The sequence below is a fragment of the Bos taurus genome, chromosome 8, assembly GCF_002263795.3.
Source record: "Bos taurus isolate L1 Dominette 01449 registration number 42190680 breed Hereford chromosome 8, ARS-UCD2.0, whole genome shotgun sequence".
NCBI classification, from domain to species: domain Eukaryota; kingdom Metazoa; phylum Chordata; class Mammalia; order Artiodactyla; family Bovidae; genus Bos; species Bos taurus.
In genome coordinates, this window is record NC_037335.1 from 23,012,886 (window position 1) to 23,032,357 (window position 19,472).

General features: G+C 42.7%; 3 protein-coding genes across 3 annotated transcripts; all 3 read left to right on the forward strand.

The window, feature by feature from the left end:
* The first annotated feature begins 3,432 nt into the window (after positions 1–3,432).
* LOC617135 (interferon omega-1) lies at positions 3,433–4,563 on the forward strand. Its single transcript, XM_002689523.6, has one exon. The coding sequence runs from the start codon at positions 3,802–3,804 to the stop codon at positions 4,462–4,464; it is 663 nt and encodes a 220-aa protein (XP_002689569.5). The 5' UTR covers positions 3,433–3,801; the 3' UTR covers positions 4,465–4,563.
* A 7,135-nt stretch (positions 4,564–11,698) lies between these two features.
* On the forward strand, positions 11,699–12,458 carry LOC618859 (interferon omega-1). Its single transcript, XM_059889372.1, has one exon. The coding sequence runs from the start codon at positions 11,699–11,701 to the stop codon at positions 12,284–12,286; it is 588 nt and encodes a 195-aa protein (XP_059745355.1). The 3' UTR covers positions 12,287–12,458.
* A 3,951-nt stretch (positions 12,459–16,409) lies between these two features.
* Positions 16,410–16,979, forward strand: LOC132345931 (interferon alpha-H-like). The gene has a single exon (XM_059889373.1). It carries the CDS (start codon positions 16,410–16,412, stop codon positions 16,977–16,979), a length of 570 nt encoding a protein of 189 aa, XP_059745356.1.
* The last annotated feature ends 2,493 nt before the right edge of the window (positions 16,980–19,472 follow it).

Consider the following 19,472-nt stretch of genomic DNA (forward strand, 5'->3'; position numbering starts at 1 on the left):
ACGTCGTCTTCTATTCTTCCAGTCATTTCCCACATTCATGTAATTTGGTAGCATTAAGTATGCTTTACCTATATCCACAAGTACCATCAGCTTGGGGTTTTCTACAGAGGATTCACTGAAATGTTTGTAATTCAATCTGAGCAGGGGTCATAACTCTCAAGGATCTTGTCCATCATGTATCTCAATTTTATGGTGAGGATCACTTAACAATCTATGAGTCATCTTGGACACTTAAATACGATTGTTTCAGAATTATTTTAGAATTATTAATTTTGTCAAGCACAGTTAGACTCTCAGTAATAACTGCTGCTGCTTGCTAAGTCGCTTCAATTGTGTCCGACTCTTTGCGACCCCATAGACAGCAGCCTACCAGGCTCCTCTGTCCCTGAGATTCTCCAGGCAAGAATACTGGAGTGGATCGCCATTGCCTTCTCCATTTCCTTTTCAGTAATAACTACCACTTGATAATTTCATTTTGCTTCTTATACAAAATAATCAGGATACTTTGTAAGTCACTCAACTTATTGAGAATTTGGAGGGACACGTTAATGGAAACAAGAGGTTTGTAACATCGAGGTATGAAACAACAAAGGGACATCTTGTGTTAGAAGTAAAAGAGGGAAATAAGTGAGAGTTCAGTACATGCAGTGTGCTCAGGGGTTTATGCTGTGGACAGGGAGTTTGGAATCTGACATATTAGGTTTTGAAATCTGGATTTACAAATTCATTATTAGATTATTTCATTCAAATAAAGTCTTAGCAGGGGGCTCTTGGAAAGGAGAATATTAACTCAGTTTCACTATGTTGGAAGGATTAAGTGAGTCCCTTCAGAGGCTAAGGAATTTGCCGCTGTTGTCACTGTCATTTCTGATGAACACTGATAGTCTGTGGAATTTGTCTGGTGAAAGTGTTAGTCGCTCAGTCGAGTCCGACTCTCTGTGACCCCATAACTGTAGCCTATCAGGCTCCTCTGCCCGTGGAATTCTCCAAGCAAGAATACTGGAGTGGGTTACCATTTCCTTCTCCAGGGGATCTTCCTGACTCAGGGATTGAACCTTGGTCTCCTGCATTGCAGGCGGATTCTTTACCATCTGAGCCACCAGGGAAGCATGGTAGGTCCTTGGTAATTAGATTCACAGTATAACATTTATAACATTTATTTAGTAAACAATTCATGATGGATGTGCCACAAAAAGTGAGAGTAGCATCAGGGAATGTGTTCTTTCTCCTCAAATAAATATCAAGAATGAAATAGATCCTAATGAATCCTTGCCATAAACACAATACCGTGGTATCTTCTTATTACCATGTTACAGACTGAATGTGTGTGTGTTCCCCAAATTCATATATTTAAACCCTACCCCTCGAGACTCCCTGATGGTCCAGTGGCCAGGACTCCATGCTCCCATAGCAGGGAGCCTGAGTTGGATCTCTGGTCAGGGAACTAGATCCTGCATGTGGCAAACAAGATTTCCCATGGCCCAAGTAAAGATCCTGCATGAAGCAAGGAAGATCCAAGAAGCAGCATGATTCAACTAAGACCTGGCCTAGCCAGATAAGCACATAAAATAAATATTTTTAAAATTCTTAAAAAACCTGTAGAAACCCAACCCATCAATGTGATCATATCACAAACTGGAATATTAGGGAGATCATTAGGGTTAGCAATCAATAAAATTCAGCTATTACTTTTAATATCATAATTTTACTATTACCCAGATTTAGATCAGGATCTTTTGGAATCATTTCATTCCCTGTCATTCTAGTTTTTTCAAAGCATCTTCTCATTACCCAAGTGGATTTATTAACTACACAGATGCTAGGCAAGGTTGGTCTCCTAAACCCTGCCAGAAAGGGTTTGTGTTCTAGCAACTGGGGTTCTGATTGCCTGTCTCTCTTCCGTCTCTGCGTATACTGATCACATGTGGATTAAAGGAAAGGAAAATCAGCTAGCTGGTCTTACAAAGCTGAAGGCAGTCAACTGCCTTGGCCTTCATTGAGCTTCTGTAAGAAGCAGCCCTGTCCCAGTCCTTCTGTTGTTCATACTGGCCTCATCCTTCCCCTCTGCCACAGTCACTCCCCAGCTGTGCTGCACTGCAGTTTGCTAACTCAGAATAATACATCATTATGTCAGGGGAAAACCACTTCCCTTCTTTCATACTCAGGACATTGAGACTTACCCTTGTTTTCTTCTTGCCCACAAAACAACTGTGGAATTTTACTTTCTAGGAAAGCTGCAAAGAGAAACAAACACAAATCCAACATCTTGAAAGTGAAAGAGATGCAGCCTCTCTGGCTCTCTTTACTTCCCTTTCTTGTTCTCATCTCATCATGAAATACAACCAGAGCAGATGCAGGAATACCAGCATTGTCCAATAAGTGACTAAGTATATATAAAAGTTTAAATGAAAAATTATGCTCAAGTAAAGGAAAGAAGGCTATTTCTCCTGATCTAGTACCCTGGGTCTCACTGCCCTACAATCTCAGAGGAGACAGAAACAGAGGAACAGAGATGCCCAGTAGAATCAACTGCCTGAATTAATGACTGAAACTCATTAGATTCTGTGACATAAGCTTCCAATAAGAGACAATACCATCACTGAGTCTCCTTCCTCCAGCTCAGAAACTCTGAGCAGAACAAGTGTTAAAGAGTTTTAAGTAAAAGAGTTCAATAATAAAACCTATACTTGGCAAAGTAAATATTATTTATCTACTAAAAGGAAAATAATTGCAGTTGGAAACTCCTCCACCAACTTGCACAAAGACACTTTTGCTCTCAGCATCTGAGCACTGCTGACACTTTAGACACCTGGGGAAACGGGTCAGGAGAAGAGGTCACCACTGAGAACTAGGGTCCTTCACACAAAAACTCTAGGGGAGAGGTTGGGGTTTCGGGGAGACAATTTATTTTCTCAACAAATCAATCAGCCCTCCACAGAAAGGAGATTTTCGAGTCCTCAGGATGTGCTGAGCCTGTCCACAGGGAGGGAGTCCAGCAGGTGAGCAAGGGGACTCAGTCACTCCAGAGGACAGGGGGTGGCTCCATCTGATCTCTCCCTGTGAGTGAGGTGCTGCTGGGAAAATACAATTATCCTGGATGTACAGTCTCCTCACCCGTGTTCCCTGAGAAGAACCAGGATTCTGGTTGGGGGTATGGGCCCAGTCTGTGGAGGATGACAGGTCTCCAGTAAGAAAATGGTGGACAAAAAGGGCGATGTCTGTAATGGTCCTGCCCTCATGGTTCCCTGAAGGGAGAGATTTGCAGGAACGTGTTCTAGAAGGAAGAGAAATGTGGGAGGAGTTCAAGGACTGATAATAATCAGCCTCTTCTATGAATCAAACACTAAAGAAAACTCATCATTTGTTTCCAAGAGCTTAACTCCTAGAGTGATCTGGTAAACCCCTTATAAATACGGAAACCATAGAGCGGACACAGCCTGGCTTACAATGGAACCAAAGAGGGAAAAATGGAGCCTAAGAGCAAGCCAAAAATGTGTTCATGGATGAGAGGAGAGAAACACTTATGCATGAGAGATAAAGGGCAATAAACATGTGTAATTACAAATGTCCATCAATTCTGACTTAAGAGAAAGACCTTTCTCATTTGATTGAAAAATATCCATTCGCGTGGGCACTGAAGTCACTAGGAAAAGGCAAAATTAATAGTCTAGAAGGAAGAAAATTTCATTGACTGCATTGAGAATACATAACAGAAAACCAAAAAAGGAAGTAAAAGTGTATAGAAATGATTAGAAAATGAATACTACCATGTTCCCTATTTAATGGCCTTGCTTAGAAACAATGCCATCAGAGAACCTACCTCAAGGTTCCACCAGACACCATCTCCATCAAGCCAACAGCAGCCTCATCTTCCCCATGGCCTTCAGGCTCTCTCTACTGATGGCCCTGGTGCTGGTCAGCTACGGCCCGGGAGGATCCCTGGGCTGTGACTTGTCTAAGAACCACGTGCTGGTTGGCAGGCAGAACCGCAGGCTCCTGGACCAAATGAGGAGACTCTCCCCTCGCTTCTGTCTGCAGGACAGAAAAGACTTCGCTTTCCCCCAGGAGATGGTGGAGGGTGGCCAGCTCCATGAGGCCCAGGCCATCTCTGTTCTCCACGAGATGCTCCAGCAGAGCTTCAGCCTCTTCCACACGGAGCGCTCCTCTGCTGCCTGGGACACCACCCTCCTGGAGCAGCTCCGCACTGGACTCCATCAGCAGCTCGATGACCTGGACGCCTGCCTGGGGCAAGTGATGGGAGAGGAAGACTCTGCCCTGGGAAGGATGGGCCCCACACTGGCCATGAAGAGGTATTTCCAAGGCATCCATGTCTACCTGAAAGAGAACCAATACAGCGATTGTGCCTGGGAAATCGTCAGAGTGGAAATCATGAGATCCTTCTCTTCATCAACCAACTTGCAAGAAAGGTTAAGAATGATGGATGGAGACCTGAGCTCACCTTGACATGACTCTCAATGACTAATATTCCACATCACCCTTGCACACTCTGGTAGTGTCATTTCAGAAGACTCTTGTTTCTTCTTTAGCCACCAGATTTGTGGAATTAACTCAGCCAATACATGTCCGTAGTAATAAGCAAGTACATATAAAATAATCAACTGCAGGGATATCAATCCATAAGCAATGACTGCCCTGATGTTATTTATTCTTTATTTAGTTAATGTAATATTTTATCTCATCATATTTATATTTTCATATAGAAGATGTGTATGTTTACATTGTAGTAACATTTAGAAAATATATTTCCCTATTTCATTAAAATTGTTATGTGGTTTATTTATTAAATAGTTATCAAGATAAATTTCTTGAGTTTTTCTTTTGAAAACCTAAATCCTTATTTTGTCTACATATACCTATCACAAAATAGTATTAGTTCGTTTTATACTGTGGAACAGTTCTATCATTTTCTAGGAAATGTTTGTCAAAAGGTGGAATTCTGAGAGTTTTCTGTGGGTGCCATTGTTAGGACTCTGAGTTTTTCCTTCAGGGAACCTCGGTTGAGGAACTAAGATCCTCTAAGCTGTGGAGGGTGACAAAAAGAAAAAAGTTAGAAAGGAAATTATGAAATTGCAGAAAATGCTTAGTCTTGATGTCATAGGAATAACTAACGTACATGTGGCTGAGATTTGAACAGGGGGTTAATTGCTGGAAATAGGTATGTTGTCTGTCTTCAAATAGTATCATTTTCTAACAAAGATTTTAAAAATCAATACATCAATCTGCTGCACAGAAAATATTGTTATTGAGGTATATCCAATTTCCCACAGTAACAAATGGGATCATTTATAAAAACTGATCAACAAAGATCCCACCAATTTATACATTTCATTCAGCATATTTCAACTTTTATTATTTTAAGAATTTCCTATAATCTGTACTTTTCAAGATCAAAGTCTTTCTTTTCATTTTAAACTCCCCTCCCCCACACACATCCTCCATCAGGACCTTCTAACTGAGAGTCCCTTAAATGGGGAGGAATTGACTCCCCAGAGCAGGAGCATGTCTCCATTTCCTATTCACACCCAGCATCCTTCAAAATGGTAGGATACTACTGGTCCTCAGAGTTATCTATAAAAGTGTAAGTGTAATGAATGTTAATAATAATACTGATAAGCTTAAAAGAATTTTACCAGTTAAACTGTTTGAAAATGACAATCTTGCTACATTTTTTGTCTTTATTTTTTGCGGGTTACTCTTGTCTTCTCAGGTGACCAGTATATTTGTTATCTGGGCATCTCTTTAGTTTTCCCTCAAGTTCCTGCATCATTTCGTCCAGTCGATTTTTCTGTCCTATGCTACTGTTTTCTCAGCTTTAAAATAAGGATATGGGAGTGGATATATGTGTACTTATAGCTGGTTTACTTGTTGTACAGCAGAAACCAGCACAACATTGTAAAGCAATTATTCTCCAATTAAAATCAAAATAGGGATAATGAGAATATTGTACTCCTTTCAATATACCATCTCATGTTCTGTACTCTATATGATGTTAATATAACAACTTCCAAAATTATCTTAAATGAGTAGATTATATAAAGCATCAAGGACACAGTAAACAGCTGTGAGAGTTGTTACTGTGACAGGTGTGTATTAAGCTTTCGCCATTATTTCATGTCTACCCTAAAGATGATTAGGCCGTATCTGTGACTTGCTCAACTCAATTTTTAATGCAAAAATTCTACCTCTGCAAATTAGAATAAGTTAGTCATGTATGTATGTGACAGTTGGACTGTGAAGACAGCTGAGCACCGAAGAATTGATGCTTTTGAACTGTGGTCTTGGAGAAGACTCTTGAGAGTCCCTTGGACTGCAAGGAGATCCAACCAGTCCATTCTAAAGGAGATCAGACCTGGGTGTTCTTTGGAAAGAATGATGCTAAAGCTGAAATTCCAGTACTTTGGCCACCTCATGCGAAGAGTTGACTCATTGGGAAAGACTCTGATGCTGGGAGGGATTGGGGGCGGGAGGAGAAGGGGATGACAGAGGATGAGATGGCTGGATGGCATCACCGACTCAATAGATGTGGGTTTGGGTGAACTCCGGGAGTTGGCGATGGACAGGGAGGCCTGGCGTGTTGTAATTCATGGGGTCGCAAAGGGTCGGACATGACTGAGCACCTGACTGAACTGAACTGAACTGAATCTTTGCTAGTATTGTACAAAAAATATCTAAACATTTTGAAATTTTACTGGCAAATAAAATAATCACATGACTGTACCAAGCACACCGAGATATTTAGTGGGCATCAAATCAACATGCAATCAGGGCATATAAGATGCTTATTAGGTAGGAAATGCTATATTAAGTGAAAATATACATTATGCTGAAATAAAAAACATCTTGATTATGAATTTTAAAGCAACTTACCTATGCAAAATGACCTTTTAAAAGAGTTAATAAAACTATGTATATTTTTTACATATACATATACATATTTTTCTCCAATGCAAAACTATGTATAAATTTGAAAGCTTAACATAAGATCCTTAGATAAAGGAAATGAGAAGAAAAAAAGACTTTGAAAATTGAGATTAATTATTTAAGGTAGCTACTGGGTCATAAGTTTCTCAAATATGGCTTTCCCTCAATTGAACTGAGATGAAAAAGAAGCAATTTTGAAAACTTTACAGATGTTTTGCTTCCAATGAAGCCAGGAACTTAAAGTTTTGTTTGGGCATAAGGAATATTTAGACTTGGTGTGAGTTTTAGACTTCTTTGTACATTTTAAAATATTTCCAACTACTTGAACGTTGCAGGAGAAATTAACCATTTATATTAAGTAAAATCATTTCCCTTTCCCCAGGGGCTCCTGTAAGTCTCAGTCTCGTCCTCAAGTCTTCCCAGTGGATGGTCCCAATATCTAGATTACTGTCCAGAATGTAGATGCCTTTCCCCTCTCCCGAAATTAGTCTTTTTCCCCAGAAACAGCCCGGAACCTGAAAACATGCCACAACATGCTCAGATTCCCAGCCATCAGTCGCAGCATAAACGGGCACCAGTGTAAACCTCTCTGGCTAAAATCTTTTCCCAGGAAGGGCAGGATGGAAGCAGGGCAGGTGCACAAATCAAGTTCTGAGCGAAACCCCTGCAAAGCTCCCGTGGGCAGTCTGGCCCCAAAACGAAGGTTCCTCACTGCTCCTGGGACCCCACGCGCTTCCTGGGCCCCAGAAGCATCTAGCTCAGCTGGAGGCTCCTGCCTACAGGGACTCCCCAGTTCTCCCAGTGGATGTGGCGTTGGAGTTCGAGGCTCTGGACCTGGACAGGTCTACTGGGAGAGCAAGGCCAGTTGCTCTGTTACAGGGAGTTCTGTGGTGGCCTCCTGGTGCTGGGGCACAGGAAAGGCAGATTTGAGCATCTTGTTGAGCTGGAGCCGTGGGACTGAATTTCACTGAAGTGCTGATTTGGGGGGCTTCCTGGTCTCTCAGAGGGTGGCAGTGGTGATGATCACCATTCTCCAGGGCTGGAGAACATCACCCTCCATGTCATCAGGGAAGGGCTTGGCATCTGGTGAGCTTGGTGATGCTGCAGGTGTTGGGCTGTGCCAGCCTTTATCAAGCCGTTCCCAGCCCCTTTCCACAAATAAGATCTTTAAATACGTCAGAATTGTCACTTTCTGCACTTTTCCCAATTTTGTCTCCACTGAAAAACTTTTCCCTTCTATTCTGGGCATCAGAGAATGTCACAGCTTCAATGCTTCTTTTGTGTTATTACACTGGAAATGAAATATACTCATGGAAATGTCTCAATCCAAAAGGAGATATTTATCTATATAAGTCAACTCAGCTTGAAAGAAAAACCTGAGGCTCAATCTCTCTTCTTTAGTCTAAAAGAGAACTTAGAGGTGTGACTCCATAATCTATTGTGACAGTTTATAAATTGCACCAATTTTAAAATTGCCACATCTCTCTGCAATTCCTTTTTAACGGTCTAATACATAAGCTTTGATTCTTCAGTTATTTACAGGACTGTTGCTCCTGTGTTCAAGTGGTCTACAGATAATAGTGGCATAATAACGAACATGGGTTAATTCATAGAGTTCTCTTCATTCTCTCACCAAACTGTGCTGACCACATATGCATATGTGACAATGTGCTTGGCGATGTGGATTCCAGGAACGTCAGGAGGGTATGATGACTGCCCTCCTGGGAGCAGGGGAGAAGACTTTGGAGGCAGGACTAGGAGGAAGGAGGCAGCATGTGCTCAGAGCAGCTGAAGGCCAGTACTCAGAGCTGATGAAGAGGAGGGACTGGGAGCAGCAGGAAGCTCTACTCTCACACAATCTGGGGCTCCTGAGTGTAGCCGACACCAGACTTTCATTTCATCTTTTAAACATCAAGACAACTTTAGTAGCAGTCACAGAGGACATCCTTTAATTCAAATAATTCAAAGTTTGCAAATTAGCCTGAAAATGTGGAACTTAGTGAATGATAGCTGTCTTTCATATCAATATAGTCAATAGTAACCTCTTTACTCCACCCTCAGTCCAACCAAGAGAAGCTTTGAGCGCAAGTTCCTTAACACAGGCAAGGGTCTGCATGTTGAATCCCTAAGTGTTCATTCTAGGAGAGGGAATGCCCGCAGGACTATGAAGTGCCCAGGAGCCCAAGTTTCCTCCCTTTGGAGCAGGGCCTTGTACATAATGGAGAGAAATCCTACAGCACTTGAAGTTCTTTGCTGAGGAAGAGATTCTAGGAAAGTTGTCCACTCTCCTAGAATTTTGATGTTTTGTTCCTGGTCAGGGAACTAGATCCTACGGGCCACAACCAAGACTTCCCATGCCACAAGTAAAGATCCGATCTGAGGCAAGGAATACGGAAAAGCCAGCATGCCGCAACCAAGACCCGGCACAGCCAAATACATGCATAAAATAAATGCATTTAAAATTATTAAAAAGCCCAAAGAAACCCATCCCATCAATGTGATCATATCACAAGGTGAGATATTAGGGAGATTAGGGTTAGCAACCAATAAAATTCAGTTATCATTTTTAAGAACATAATTATTTTTTACCAAGATTAAGATCAGGATCTTTGGAATCATTTCATTCCCTTTCATTCGAGTCATTTCAAAGCAACTTCTCATTGCCCAGATGGATTTGTCAGAGATGCACAGCAAGGCTGGTCTCCTTGACCCTGTGATAGAGGGTTAGTGTTCTAGGAACTGGGGTTCTGATTGCTGTCTCCCATGAGCTGGTGTGTGACTTCTTCCTTTTCCCCTTATACAGACCACATATGGATTAAAGGAAAGAAAAATCAGGTGGCTGGTCTTACAAAGCTGAGGGGAGTCCATGGACTCAGGACTTGGCCCTCGTTGAGCTTCTCTCAGAAGCAGCCATGTCCCAGCCTTTCTGTGGTTCATATTGACCTGATCCTTCCCCTCTGCCTCAGCCTAGGCCCCAGCTATGCTGCACTGAAGTTTGCTAACTCAGAGTACATCACTGTGTCAGGGAAAGCCACTTCCTTTCTTTCATATTCATGACATTGAGACTTACCCTTGTTTTCTAGTTGCCCACAAAACAACTGTGGAATTTTACTTTCTAGTAAAATTGCAAAGAGAAGCAAAAAAATCTAACCTCTTGAAAGTGATGCAGCTCCTCAGGCTTTCTTTACTTCCCTTTCTTGTTCTCACCTCATCCTGAATTACAACCAGAGAAGGAGCAATGAGACGAATCTTGTCCAATAAGTCACTAAGTGAATATAAAAAGTTTAAATTAAAAATTACACTCAAGGAAAGAAGGCTATTTCTCCTGATCTAATAGACTGGGTCTCACTGCCCTGCTTTCTCAGAGGAGACAGAGACAGAGGAACAGAGATGCCAGGGGGAATCAACTGCCTGAACAAACAACTGTAACTCACTGGATTCGGTGACATACGCTTCCAACGAGAGACAACACCAGCACTGAATCTCCTTCCTCCAGCTCAGAAACTCTGAGCAGAACAAGTGTTGAACAGTTTAAGTAAAAGAGTTGAATAATAAAAACTATACTTGGCAAAGCAGATATTATTTATCTACTAAAAGCAAAATGACTGCAGTTGGAAATTCCTTCACCAACTTACACAAACACACTTTTGCTCTCAGCATCTGAGCACTGCTGATATTTTGGATATCTGGGGAAACGGATCAGGAGAAGAGGAGGTCACCACTGAGAACTAGGGTCCTTCACAGAAACACTCCAGGGGAGAGATGGGGTTCAGGAAGACAATTTATTTTCCCAAAAAATAAACAAGCCCTCCATAGAAGGAGAATTTAAGGCCACAGGTTGTGGTGAGCCTGTCCGCAGGGAGGGAGTCCAGCAGGTGAGAAAGGGACTCTGTCACTCCAGAGGACAGGGGGTGGCTCCATGTGATCTCTCCCTTGGGAGTGAGGTGCTGCTGGAAAATACAATTATCCTGGATGTAGAGAGTCCTCACCCATGTTCCCTAAGTAGAACCAGGATTCTGGCGGGGGTATTGGCCCAGTCTGTGGAGGACGACAGGTCTCCAGCAAGAAAATGGTGGAAAGAAAGGGTGATGTCTGTAATGGCCCTGATTTGTGGTTCCCTAAAACACAGCCACATGGACCTGCAGGAACGTGTTCTAGAAGGAAGAAAACCGTGGGGTAAACTCATGGACTGATAATAATCAGCCTCTTCTCAAAATCAAACTCTAAAGAAAACCCATCTTGTTTCAAAGAGCTCAACTGCCACAGTGATCTGGTAAATCCCTAAATAAATACAGAAACCATAGGGCTGAGGGAGCCTGGCTTCCTAGGTAAAGTGAGAGGGGGAAATGGAGCCTAAGATGAGGGCTACAAATGTGTTCCTGGACAAGAGGAGAGGAACATTTATGCATGAGAGACAGGGAGCAATATGTGTGTAATTATAAATGTACTTCAATTCTAACATAACACGAAGACCTTCTCATTTGATGATAAATATCCATTTAGATGGGTACGTTTGAAGTTATTGGGAAATAGATAAAATTAAGAGTTTAGACTGATGACAATTTCTTTGACCATATTCAGAATAAATAAATGAAAATCAAAAAAGGAAGTAAAAGTGTATAGAAATGACTAGAAAATGAAAATTACCATGTTCCCTATTTAATGGCCTTGCTTATAAAGAGTGGCATCAGAGAACCTACCTCAAGGTTCCATCAGACGCTGCCTCAGCCAGCCCAGCGGCAGCCTCATCTTCCCCATGGCCTTCGTGCTCTCTCTACTGATGGCCCTGGTGCTGGTCAGCTACGGCTCGGGAGGATCCCTGGGCTGTGACCTGTCTCAGAACCACGTGCTGGTTGGCAGGCAGAACCTCAGGCTCCTGGACCAAATGAGGAGACTCTCCCCTCGCTTCTGTCTGCAGGACAGAAAAGACTTCGCTTTCCCCCAGGAAATGGTGGAGGGCGGCCAGCTCCAGGAGCCCCAGGCCATCTCTGTGCTCCACGAGATGCTCCAGCAGACCTTCAACCTCTTCCACACAGAGCGCTCCTCTGCTGCCTGGGACACCACCCTCCTGGAACAGCTCCGCACTGGACTCCATCAGCAGCTGGACGACCTGGACGCCTGCCTGGGGCAGGTGATGGGAGAGGAAGACTCTGCCCTGGGAAGGATGGGCCCCACACTGGCCGTGAAGAGGTACTTCCACGGAATCCATGTCTACCTGAAAGAGAAGGAATACAGCGACTGTGCCTGGGAAATCGTCAGACTAGAAATCATGAGATCCTTGTCTTCATCAACCAGCTTGCAAGAAAGGTTAAGAATGATGGATGGAGACCTTAACTCACCTTGACATGACTCACTGACTAAGATGCCACATCATCCTTGCACACTCAAGTGTAGTCATTTTGGAAGACTCTGGTTCTGCTTTAGCCACCAACCTTATTGAATTAGTTAGGTCAAATCATAGTAATACAGTATTCGTATGCAAGTAGATATACAAGTACTCAGCTGCAAGGGAATCAGTCTATAAGCAATGACTACTTTGATGTTATTTATTTATATTTTATTTATTTAATGTATTATTTTATCTCAATATTTTATATTTTCGTATAAAAGATGTATATGCTTACATTGCATTAAAATATAGAAAATATATTCCCCTTTCTCTTTGATTAAAATTGTAATTTGTTTTATTTATTAAATATTTATCAAGGTAAACTTCTTGAGGTTTTTTAATTTTGAAAATCTAAATACTTATTTTGTCTATATATACCTATCTCAAAACAGTAATTGTTCATTTTACACTGTGGTACAGTTCTATCACTTTCTAACAAATGTCTGTCAAAAGGTGGAATTCTTCAAGCTTTCTGGTGGCGCAGTTTCTAGGACTGTGAGTTTTCCCTCCAAGGAGCCTTGGTGGGGAACTAAGATCCTATAAGCAGTCGAAGGTGCCAAAAAGAAAACAGGTAGAAAGGAGATTATAAAATTGTAGAAAATGATTAATTTTGATGTCATAGGCATAACTAATCTATACCCACTCATTACAGAATGGTTGATAGACATATCTGAGGGAAGCAGTCACCTCCTGCAGGAAAGCTGATGACATACGGTGTGGACTGGCTGCTCCTGACTCCTATTACTCTGCCTCCCACCTTGTCCTCAGTACTGCCTTACTGAGCAATTCACTCCCTTACACAATACCTTCACTGCCTCCAACACAGGAGCTCTGTTCTGTGCTGGTTTCTTCTAGCTGCATGGTGTATTAAGGGTGGAAGCCACAGGAAGAGAGCCCAAGTGAAAGGAGAGTTCTAGAAATTCCAAAACCTCTGAATCCCAGCTCTGCTATTTACCAACAGTGTGACCCTGAAAAATCTCACAAACACAACAGGTTAGTTTCCTCATCTTTAATATGGGGACAGTTAAGAGTAGTTTTCACAGGCTTACGGTTTGGATTCACTGAGTCCATATCACACAAGAGGCATCAAGCGCTCCTCGTAGAAATCATCAGGACAGTGAGAATCACGGAGTGGCTGCCCTCAGGGAGGAGACAGGACAGCCGCCCTGAGCCAGCGACTGGAGGGCAGCCCTGGAAAGGTGCTGGCCCCTGACAAAGGTATTTTCTTTCAACTTCAGTGGTTTCATAGTGTTTTCAGTGTGAGAACTTTCCTTTGCTGCATGCTGAAGAGAATTCTGATTTCTGGGTTTCATATCTCTAAAAAGCACTCCTATGAGTTCGTAACTATGGAACGAGGTTCGTGACATTGTACAGGAGACAGGGATCAAGACCATCCCCATGGAAAAGAAATGCAAAAAAGCAAAATGGCTGTCTGGGGAGGCCTTACAAATAGCTATGAAAACAAGAGAAGCAAAAAGCAAAGGAGAAAAGGAAAGATATAAGCATCTGAATGCAGAGTTCCAAAGAATAGCAAGAAGAGATAAGAAAGCCTTCCTCAGTGATCAATGCAAAGAAATAGAGGAAAACAACAGAATGGGAAAGACTAGAGATCTCTTCAAGAAAATTAGAGATACCAAAGGAACATTTCATGCAAAGATGGGCTCAGTAAAGGACAGAAATGGTATGGACCTAACAGAAGCAGAAGATATTAAGAAGAGGTGGCAAGAATACACAGAAGAACTGTACAAAAAAGATCTTCACGACCCGAATAATCACGATGGTGTCATCACTGACCTAGAGCCAGACATCCTGGAATGTGAAGTCAAGTGGGCCTTGGAAAGCATCACTACGAACAAAGGTAGTGGAGGTGATGAAATTCCAGTTGAGCTCTTTCAAATCCTGAAAGATGATGCTGTGAAAGTGCTGCACTCAATATGCCAGCACATTTGGAAAACTCAGCAGTGGCCACCGGACTGGAAAAGCTCAGATTTCATTCCAATCCCAAAGAAAGGCAATGCCAACGAAAGCGCAAACTACCGCACAATTGCACTCATGTCACAGGCTAGTAAAGTAATGCTCAAAATTCTCCAAACCAGGATTCAGCAATATGTGAACCATGAACTTCCTGATGTTCAAGCTGGTTTTAGAAAAGGCAGAGGAACCAGAGATCAAATTGCCAACATCCGCTGGATCATGGGGAAAGCAATAGAGTTCCAGAAAAACATCTATTTCTGCTTTACTGACTATGCCAAAGCCTCTGACTGTGTGGATCACAATAAACTGTGGGAAATTCTGAAAGAGATGGGAATACTAGACCACCTGATCTGCCTCTTGAGAAATCTGTATGCAGGTCAGGAAGCAACAGTTAGAACTGGACATGGAACAACAGACTGGTTACAAATAGGAAAAGGAGTCTGTCAAGGCTGTATATTGTCACCCTGTTTATTTAACTTATATGCAGAGTATATCATGAGAAACGCTGGGCTGGAAGAAGCACAAGCTGGAATCAAGATTGCAGGGAGAGATATCAATAACCTCAGATATGCAGATGACACCACCCTTATGGCAGAAAGTGAAGAGGAACTAAAGAGCCTCTTGATGAAAGTGAAAGAGGAGAGTGAAAAAGTTGGCTTAAAGCTCAACATTCAGAAAACGAAGATCATGTCATCTGGTCCCATCACTTGATGGGAAATAGATGGGGAAACAGTGGAAACAGTGTCAGACTTTATTTTTTGGGCTCCAAAATCACTGCAGATGGGGATTGCAGCCATGAAATTAAAAGATGCTTACTCTTGGAAGGAAAGTAATGACCAACCTAGATAGCATATTCAAAAGCAGAGACATTACTTTGCCAACAAAGGTCCATCTAGTCAAGGCTATGGTTTTTCCAGTGGTCCTGTATGGATGTGAAAGTTGGACTGTGAAGAAAGCTGAGCATTGAAGAATTGATGCTTTTGAGCTGTGGTGTTGGAGAAGACTCTTGAGAGTCCCTTGGACTGCAAGGAGATCCAACCAGTCCATACTAAAGGAGATCAGTCCCGAGTGTTCTTTGGAAGGACTGATGCTAAAGCTGAAACTCTAATACTTTGGCCACCTCATGTGAAGAGTTGTCTCATTGAAAAAGACTCTGATCCTGGGAGGGATTGGAGGCAGGAGAAAAAGGGGATGACAGAGGATGAGATGGCTGGATGGCATCACCAACTCGATGGACAAGAGTTTGGATGAACTCCAGGAGTTGGTTATGGACATGGAGGCCTTGCATGTTGCAATTCATGGGGTCACTAAGAGTCAAACATGACTGAGCAACTGAACTGAACTGAATGGAGAAACAGACATAGAGAATAAACTGATGGACATGGGGAGAGGGGACAGGGTGAGATGTATGGAGAGAGTAACATGGAAACCTACATTACCATATGTAAATTAGATAGACAAGAGGAATTTGCTGAATGGCTCAGGAAACTCAAACAGGGGCTCTGTATCAACCTAGAGGGGTGGGATGGGGAGGAAGAAGGGAGGGAGTTTCAAAGGGAGGGGATATATGTATACCTATGACTGATTAATGTTGAGGTTTGATAGGACACAACAAAATTCTGTAAAGCAATTATCCTCAATAAAATAATAAATTTTAAAAAATCGGTAGCTTTCACATTTAAGTTATAGCTTAAAATTTTATGTGATTCTCAACTCTACATTGAATACAAAAGTAATGTTTACACTTCCTTTTTCTATGCACAGAGAAAAGCTATCCATAGAGTACATAAAAACATAACCAGTATATCTGTGCTATCAAAATTTCACAATCAGGGCACCTAAAATATATCTAAAAAGGCTCTGTGGTCAGAAGAAAGAAGAGCAACATGAAAAAAAAAATGATTGAGAAATGCTGCCTTAACCCATTTGGAGAGTGTAAAATGAAAAGCAAAAACAAAAGTAGAAAGCAAGAGGGAACTTTGAGAAAATGGAAACCATGGGCTCCTACTTAAGACACAGGCCTGAAGAAAGGTCTTCAGAGAACAAAGAGCAAGTTCACAGAGTCACACACCGCCCCAGGCCAGAAGCATCTGCAAGACCCCCGATGGCCCCAGCCTGGTCCTTCCTCCTGGCCCTGCTGCTGCTCAGCTGCAATGCCATCTGCTCTCTGGGTTGCCACCTGCCTCACACCCACAGCCTGGCCAACAGGAGGGTCCTGATGCTCCTGCAACAACTGAGGAGGGTCTCCCCTTCCTCCTGCCTGCAGGACAGAAATGACTTCGCATTCCCCCAGGAGGCGCTGCATGGCAGCCAGTTGCAGAAGGCTCAGGCCATCTCTGTGCTCCACGAGGTGACCCAGCACACCTTCCAGCTCTTCAGCACAGAGGGCTCTGATGCCACGTGGGACGAGAGCCTCCTGGACAAGCTCCGCACTGCACTAGATCAGCAGCTCACTGACCTGCAAGCCTGTCTGAGGCAGGAGGAGGGGCTGCGAGGGGCTCCCCTGCTCAACGAGGACTCCAGCCTGGCTGTGAGGAAATACTTCCACAGACTCACTCTCTATCTGCAAGAGAAGAGACACAGACCTTGTGCCTGGGAGGTTGTTAGAGCAGAAGTCATGAGAGCCTTCTCTTCCTCAACAAACTTGCAGGAGAGATTCAGGAGAAAGGACTGACACACACCTGGTTCAACACGGAAATGATTCTCACGGACTAACAGACCACACTTCCTCCTGTGCTGCCATGTGGAAGACTCTCATTTCTGCTGTCATCATGGCCTGAATTGATTCAATTTGTCGAATATTTCCTGGAATATTAAGTGACATTATGACTCTATAGGCACTTGGTCGTTACAGATGCTGAAGCTGATCTATCTACTTATTCACTACCTGGACCATTATTTATCTATTTTAGTATTTATTTATCTATTTATAAATATTTAAATGATCTTGTTGATATAATATTATGTGTGTGTATTTATGGGAAAATGTATATTTTGTATTTAGTTAATTTGTGATTTTTTTTCACTCATTAAATTCTTACTGTAAAAATCTTACTTTGTTTTTTCCCTAAAACACCAAGCCTGAATGGCTGCTTATTTAAAAAAATGCATTTTGTAAATCCTTGTCCCTTCTTTAGGATTTGGATGTTAGAAGTAAAAAATCACAAGCTCTACCTATGTTTTTTGTTGCTCTGAAGACCTTGAAGTGAACATAACTACTCCAATACGTTTTGTAACTCAGATTTTTTCAAAAGAAAAGTAACCTAAAAGCAATGATCCAAAAAATCCATGCTTCAGGATATGATGAGGGCTTGGGAACAGCTTTCTGCCTATTGTTGGTTGTCGAAGTTGTTTCCCTGGAAAGTGGTAGAGATGCTTGAAGAGATGGTGGTCAGTTGGTGAGAGGTCAGGTGAATATCTTACCTTTACACTCAAAAACCACAATCATTCACTTCCTCCCAGTGTAGGAATCCCCAGCATGTTCTCCTCATTCACTCTGCATGAAGGTGTCCTCTTCATTCATATAGCTGTTTCATTCTCCATTATGGTTTCTGGTTGTCATTTTCCTTTAAGACTGCAAAGCCACCAACTGAAAGCAGAACCTGAGTGAAACTTCTAGATTTGTCAGGCACTCCCCTATGAGATCACCTGCTCTGCCTGCCAAGCACTGCAGGTCCAGACTGCCCCGCCTCAAAGAGAAACACAGTAAATAGAGGGAACCCCGCACCACAGTGAACAATGGTGGAGACTCCAGGTGCTCCTCTGTGCCTCCACCTGGCTCTTCCACGTGCTGATTGCACTAGGAGGAGCTTGCCTGGGTCAGGAGTCTCACTTGCTCAAAAAGCCCAAAGCGCAGCAAACTTGGAGTTGAAAGTCAGCGCAGTTTGAGAACTCTCAAGGAGAACAGAGAAGTATAAAGTGTTCCCTGGAAAGCGGCAGGTCCTCAGGACATGGAACCACACAGATGAGCTGCACTGGGGCAAGACGGCCACTCCTGTCACAGCTCCAGACACGTTTCCTCCTTAGGACCCAGCAAGGGATCTCAGAGCAGAGCAAGATGTACCTGGGGACAATGCAGTCCACAAAGTTCTTAAATTCCTCCATAATGTCTTTGCATCTTTGAGAGACAAAGTCAAACGAGCTTGAATAAAAGAGTCACAGGCAGGCCTTTAGAACATTCATTACCAGTGGGACAGAGCCATCCCCCCAGGACATATGTCAGTAATGTGCAGACTGGGAGATCGCAATTTCTCAGTGTAACAAAGATCTTTGTGGAAATTCGTGTATTTAATGTAGGCAATTTTGAAGGAGGACATTGATAGATCAATCATCTTTCTCTTCTTCCCAGTTGGGACACATAGCACATATAGCTACATGTAAAGTCAGAGGGGCAATTTTTATATAATTTAATTTATTTATTCATTTTTCACTGTACTGGGTCTTCATAGCTGCATGAACTTTTGCCCAAAGCTGGGCTTCCCTCTAGTGGTGGTGCATAGGCTTCTCTGCTGTAGCTTCTCTCATTGAGGAGCTTCGGCTCTAGGGCACTCGGGCTTCAGTCCTGGCGGTCCCGGGGTCTAGGCACAGGCTCAATGGCTGTGGTGCACGGGCTTCACAGCCTCTAGACCACGTGTAGTCCTATGTGTCACCTGCCTTGGCAGGCAGATTCCTTACCACTGAGCCACCAGGGGAGCTCCTCGGAGGACATTTAAAGTACATTGAGAGCTGTAGAAAGCTTCTTGAGGATTAGGGTCCTAAAACAAGTAAAAAACATTCCTTTATTACTGGTAAAAGTATAATTTTATTAACAAATTATTTTCTAAATAACTTTTCAATGTCAATTCTATACTATTACTTAATGATATTTAATAAGTTGATCTAGAAATTAAAAAAAAGATAACTACATAAGGCATTGAGGCTTACTTCACAATTCAAGCCAGTCTCTCCCTGCTAAGGAGAAAAATCTTCACTGCTTCTGTCTAGGAAGCACATATGTTTTTCCCTTTTGTCACAAACAGGCCTCCTCAACAGCCACGTCCTGAGCAGAAGCTGGAAAACAAGGAGCAGAGGTTCTTCACTGGACTCGACACCAGGATGACCCAGCTGGACTGGAGGTGAGCAATGCAGGTATCCTCCTTTAGAATGAGAACAGCAGGCTGTGGGAGTT